This window comes from Cavia porcellus, unplaced genomic scaffold (assembly GCF_034190915.1).
Source record: "Cavia porcellus strain 051 isolate PalLab524CR breed Dunkin Hartley unplaced genomic scaffold, mCavPor4.1 scaffold_4, whole genome shotgun sequence".
In the NCBI taxonomy this organism is placed as follows: domain Eukaryota; kingdom Metazoa; phylum Chordata; class Mammalia; order Rodentia; family Caviidae; genus Cavia; species Cavia porcellus.
This window is the reverse complement of record NW_026947487.1, coordinates 81,559,627-81,565,626: the sequence shown is the minus strand read 5'-3', so window position 1 is coordinate 81,565,626 and position 6,000 is coordinate 81,559,627. Positions and strand designations below refer to the sequence as shown.

General features: G+C 48.5%; 1 protein-coding gene across 3 annotated transcripts in view; it reads left to right on the top strand.

The window, feature by feature from the left end:
* Positions 1-1,698: 1,698 nt before the first annotated feature.
* The window catches only part of Tspan5 (tetraspanin 5), a 191,405-nt gene continuing 187,103 nt past the window's right edge, over positions 1,699-6,000 (top strand). Inside the window, exon 1 of one of the 3 annotated variants that reach the window (XM_063247325.1) lies at positions 1,699-2,007. In XM_063247325.1, the coding sequence (XP_063103395.1) occupies positions 1,927-2,007 (81 nt within the window). In that variant the 5' untranslated portion in view covers positions 1,699-1,926. Of the gene's footprint in view, positions 2,008-2,403; positions 2,683-6,000 lie in introns of those variants that run through there. The other 2 variants (XM_063247323.1, XM_063247324.1) reach the window with 2 other exon arrangements.

Genomic DNA, 6,000 nt, shown 5'->3' with positions numbered 1-6,000 from the left:
AGGGAGATTTGCAGGGCAATGAAACACTCCGTACGCTACTTCCAGAGTAGATACACGTTTGTCTAATCCCTCGGAACGTGCACCTCCAACAGTGAACTCTAACATACACATGGATTTTGGATGATAATGGAGCAATGAAAGTTCATTAACTATAGCAAGTGTGCTACTCTGGTGGGGGATGTTCACAGCTGAAACTTATGTATGTATGGAGCCTGGGCGTATGGGATGTATGCGGTTTTTTCCCTCTTATTTTATGGAAAAAAAATTTCATAACAAAATAATAGGAGAATAAGTGAATAGATTAAGTATTGTTATCTTTAGAGTACAAGATATGAGTATGAAAATTCTCCAAACGATATTAGCACACTGATTTTTCTTTCAAAGATGAATCACATTTAGGTATCAACTAATTGATCAACTGGAGCCAGTTTCTAGTCCCTTTGTGAAATGTGTCACCTCAGTTTAAAACAGACCTTGCCTACAAAAACAATTGTCAGCCTTTCCCATTAATGGAGAGATCCGCTGCTAACAGACCTTATTCTTGAAGCTTTCCAGCAAGGATTGTTTGGTGGTAGGGTGTTGGCCAGCACTATGGCTTCACTATGGGATGTGCAGGCCTCCGGGCCCTCCTTCCTTTGTGGGAACCCTGGCCCATTACTCAGGATAGCCTTGATCCCTGATCTCTCTGAAGGCCAGGTCACCTGTCTCAACATGGGATTTATTGCTGGATAAAGTAACTTCTTGCCTCACCAAAGCCTGACTGCAGGTCGTCACCTAGCTAACTAGCTTTTGAGAAAAGAGAAAAGCCCTATCTCAGAAAACCCTCAAACTCGAGGCTACTTAAGTGCAACTGGGGAGCTTATTAAACAGGAAGATTTGGGGTCCCTGTACGGGATTGCCCCAATGGTGGAAACATTCCGGATTTCGTGTTTTTCTAGGTATATGAAGTGCTAACAAAATTGCCATGAGCAGCTTTCCTTCTCTTACGAGACACTAGCACCTGCTCCGCTCGCGCTTATGAAAGTGGGTGGAGGCGAGACTCGGGCGCGCCTCGCCCCGGGTGAGGCCCACGACCACGCCAGCCACCCCTAGAGCCCAGCAGCTTAAACGGCGCGGGGCCTACAATCCCAGTATGGGTCCCCGAACGCCACTCAATGGAGGGAAGCAGTGCGGGCCGCGGCTCAGTCCTCGGTGCCAGCTCTCCTCTCCAGCTTCCCGCGAGGACAAACCGCGCTCCCGGCGGATGGGGGCTGCGCCGGCCACAGGAGCCTCAGCAGCCCCACGCTTCGCGCGGCCTCGACCAAGCCCACGGCGTCCTCGGGCCGCCCAGCCTTCTCAAAGCGCCGCCTCGCCCAGTGTCCCCGCTGCTCTCCCGGCGGCTTCCAAGCACGCGTTCCGGGGAATACGTCCTCCACGCCAAGGGCCAGCCGACAGAAGAGGCGACAGCGGAGGAAGAAGGTTCTCGAGTGCACGGCGCGCGATTGGCCTAGCCGGGTGGGTGGGCTGAGCCTCGGCCTAGGCGGCGGAGCGAGCATCCAATGGGCGAGGCCTCGCGACTGGCGGAGCTCTGGAGGTGGGCGGAGCCGCTGCCTGCTGGGCGGTCCCGGGGCGAGGGCGGTCCCGGGGGCGGGGCGAGCGGCGGTGGGAGGTGAGCAGCGTCTCAGTCAGCCCCTCTGCTGCGGAGCTGAGGGAGCCCGGTACGGTCCGCCGACGCGAACGCCTGTTTTTTGCTCAGCACGGTTCGGCTGGGCTCGGCTCGGCTCGACTCGGTTGGCCTCGGCTTGCGGCCCCGGCTGCCTGGGCTCACTAGGGCTGGGGCTGCGGGCGCCGGCTCACGGGTCGGACCCGCGCCTCGCCGGGCTGTTCCAGCCGGGCTCCGGCTGCACGCTCGGGCCGCCGGAGCCGGAGCCTTCATGAGCCCAGAGGATGTCAGGGAAGCACTACAAGGGTCCTGAAGTCAGTTGTTGCATCAAGTACTTCATTTTTGGCTTCAATGTCATATTCTGGGTGAGTGAGCGCTTCGCCTTAGCGGCCGAGCGCCGCGGTCCTTCTTGGGGGCCGGCCGGAGCGGGCCCAGGCGGGCCGCGGGCGCGGTGCGGTAGGACCGGGCGGGCGGGCGCTGCGGCCGGCGGTGCCCGCGTCCTGGCTTTGTGTGGGACGCGGCTCGCGGGGCTGGCCGGGCTTGCACGGATGCGCGGTAGGCGTGCGGGGCGGAGGGGGTGCTTAGTCCGTCACCGTCAGCTGAGGACTGGTCGCGGCCAGCAGGGCTTCAGCTATTGGGCTCCGTCCGCCTCCCCAGGAGGGAAGCAGCGGGCGCGTTTTGAAAGCTCTTAGGGAGATGCAGAGGGAAGGTGCGTGAGGTGGGTTCCACCGAGGGGCGGGGGCGGGAGCCGGACCGCGGGGCTCTGCGGTGTCTGCTCGGCTCCGCGCGCTCTGCTTGGCCGCCGATTGTAATTCGGCGGGGACTTTGCTCTTTTGTTTTGATTCTTTGCGGGGAGCTTACAAACGTTCAACAACCAGACAAAGAGTTGTGATCTAGGACGAGAGGAAAAGGCAGCTCGGAGACCGCGGTATTTTCCTCCCCTGGCTCATGCTGGCCCGTTCTCCTCCGCACCCGGCGCCCCTTTCCGGGCAGGGAAGATGGAGCCGTCTGCGAGGTCCCCAAGTTGCTCATCGAGGCTGGTAAATGATGATCACAGCAGTCTGAACATACCTTATCTGTTTGGGTCTCTTTTGATTTTGGCTATTTGCTATAAATACATACATCTGTGAGAACCATTGTCAATACATACAGCTCTTTTATATTGGTGTTTTCTACCGCTCTTTTACCAGGTTGTATTCTCTTTTTATAACAGTGTCTTGTGTTATTTCAAGCGTGTTTCGAGATGGAAGGGATCATTTGGGGTCAGCATGACATCTGCCCTGGGGACTGACAAAGATTCGTGAGGGGACATGTGAATGGAGACCGTATCCAGTCTTTCACTTGGAACGCTGTGGCGCGTGTGCGTGTTTGATTGTCAGTGAGTGTGTATCATTTTGGGGAGAAGCTCCCCCAACATGCAAGTGTAGCCCGCAGAAATTACTTTCTTTGCTTCCTTCCCCCACTTTTTCTGGAAATACTTAAAAGAGGTAGGTAGTTGTATTTCTGAATAAGGTGTTATGAATTTATTAGGACTTGGTGACTTTAAGAAGTGAGGACTGCTGAATTGGGACTGGCCTTTGCTGGGGCACTGAGTCCAGCCAGGCCTTTGGATTCTACTTGAACGCTTCCAAAGTTGCACTGCTTAGCTACAAGCAACAAAGAGCACCGAGAGGCTCAGTGCAATTTCATAGCAGGGAATGAAAAGGAAATAAAAGGATTTGGGCCCTTTTCCCTGAATAAAAGGATTGGGACCCATTTCCTTGACGGTTTAGTGTAATATTGTGAGTTCACAGAGGCCAATTTAGTGGTTTCTCTGGATTAGGTTGCAGCAAAAACCCTAGAATTGTGGAAACCTTCGAAGAACTACAGACTGCTTACATGAAGAGTTTGGGAACAGAGCTACATCTTGTCCGTTTTGGAAAAATCTTTTTTCGGGGGAGGGGGGTGGTTTTGTGGGAAGCTTGGAAGTTGGCAAAAGTTGTGGAACTAAAACAGTAGCCCCAGGCAGAATTGTTAAGGAGGTGCTCCTTGTGCAGGCCCTAACCTTACATACTTTATACACATCCTCCCTCCTGTGCCCAGAGCTTTTCTGTGTGTACCACCACATAACTTTCCTATCCTGCTCTCTGTTCTGAATTTACCCATATTTAAATTTCCCGGATTATCAGGGCCATGGTGGCTAGTGGTGATTAGCAGGAAGACACCCATTTTATTTGATTGAAGCAATTCAGGCTAAAACATTAGTGACTGAAGCACAGGAGTTAATAACTTGGCAACCTGCTTCAAAAAGTTGCAGACCTTTTCTCTTTAGAGTCGCTCGCTATTCTGTCTATGGTTGCCAGAGAAGGCAGACTCAGTGCTGCTTCTTACAGATCAGGGTTCCTAATCTTCTGTTTTCATGCTGATGGCGAAAATATATCTGAAATGTTCTGGAAGAATAAAATTGAACATTCAGTGGCACCATTGCTGACAATGAATTCTTAATGGATTATCACAATCCCAAGACTAAGTGGGGTTAGTCTTTATAATTGTAAAACTTTATAATTGTAGTTCATAGGTGTGATTTGGCCGGGTGCATCTGAGCAAGTCTGATTTGAGGTCTCTGAGGCAAGTGTTTTTTGTTAGTTGACTGCTTTGAGCCTCAGTTTTTCACTACAGTCAAGGAGTTGGAGTTGTAAAGTTCTTTCTGGCTCTGACGAAGAATGGGTCTGTTGAGTTCTGATATGCTGAGGAAGAAAAATATAAAGAGATGGGGACTAATATATGGAAATAAAACATACTGTACTGGGGCACTTTTTAAAATACAGACTTTGTTCTTACTGAGAGTTAGCTGAAGACCAATTTTAATACTTTCATTTCTTCCTCAAAGATCTTTTCATTAAAAAAAAAACTTACTTTTTGGTTTGTTCAGTTATTGGTATGGTATGTTTGCTTCCTTTTCCCTATATTGTGAATCTCAAATGTAGTCTTGTGAGTCATTACATATGTTTTTATTATTAGAATTACAGTTTCAAGTGTAAAAGCAATCCTTTTATATAACGATTGTAATGATATTCTGAATAACAAAGAACATTTGTACAGATTCCCTTCTCATTACTTATCACAGGATGGTAGGGAAAACCTGATTTTCCCTATGGTATATTGGAACAACTCAAGATTGAGAACATTGATTCTTTTGAGGGTATTATCATACAGTTATATTTCTCAAAAACTCTGATGTTGCTTTGGGGTGGAAGAAGGAAAAGGTACAGAATCCTTACATTCCATTAACCATCATTAATAAATGTTTTAGACCTTGCCTCTGATACTGAACTGTTTCTAGCTAGTAAATTAACCTCAACATTCTGGTTATTTATTGCTGAACCATACTCTCAGACTTAGTGGTTCACAGTTCTGTGATTGGCCAGGTTCACCTGGGTTACTCCTTGGTGCTGTTTTGAGGGAGAAATGTCTGACTCTGGAGTTATCTGAATGTCTTTGGGGCAGGATGGCCTAAATGCTGCTCCTTCTGGACTGGCTGATGCTAGTGCAGACTTAGCCATAGTGGCTGGCTGGAACACCAGCATATGCTTTCTTCATATCACTGAGACTAGAAAAAGCAGCTTCTGGCCACCTGGCCTAGTGTCACTGTCATCTGTTTCACATCTGTTAAAATGTCCATAGACATTCTCAGTTTCAAGCGGGTGTAGAACTAGCGCCTACTCGTTGATGGACAGGTGTCAAAGTGAAATTGTAGAGATTGAATGAAGCTATCTTTGGAAAATGTAATCTGCTTACCTGTGCCTTAATTTTTGGTTTATAAAGGAAGATAATATCTAACAGATTTGTAGTTTCAAGGATTCACTAAAATAAACACTACTCAGCACAGTGTCTCAATTATTTACCAAATGGTGAATAATTATTGTCTCTAGATACCATTCTAGTTCCATTGTGGGCTATAGAACTTTCAGAATGCTTTAGTCTGGTACCTTGGCATCATTACTACCTGGTGATAATCATACCTGCAAAGGAGGCAAATGGATTCAATAGATTTTATTTTCACTTAGTTGGAAAAAGTTCCCATAGTTTAGTGGAAGTTTGAAGGACTTGGGGGAGAGCCAAAGCATTTTTCTGTTCTCTGCTGTACCAGGAAACAGTCTTAGGTACTTAAGACCAAATTTGTCTTTTGATGTGCTTTCAAATATTGTATTGTATTACAGGTGGAGATTATCCAGAGTTGATAGCAGGATGTTGCATCTGATTTGCTTCCACAGGGCTTAAATTCAGAGAGGGAGATTTAGGGCACTTTAAGAGGGGCATCAGGTAGCAAGCCTTATCTTATGATTCACTGTGAATTGCAAGATGTTCTGGAATGATGA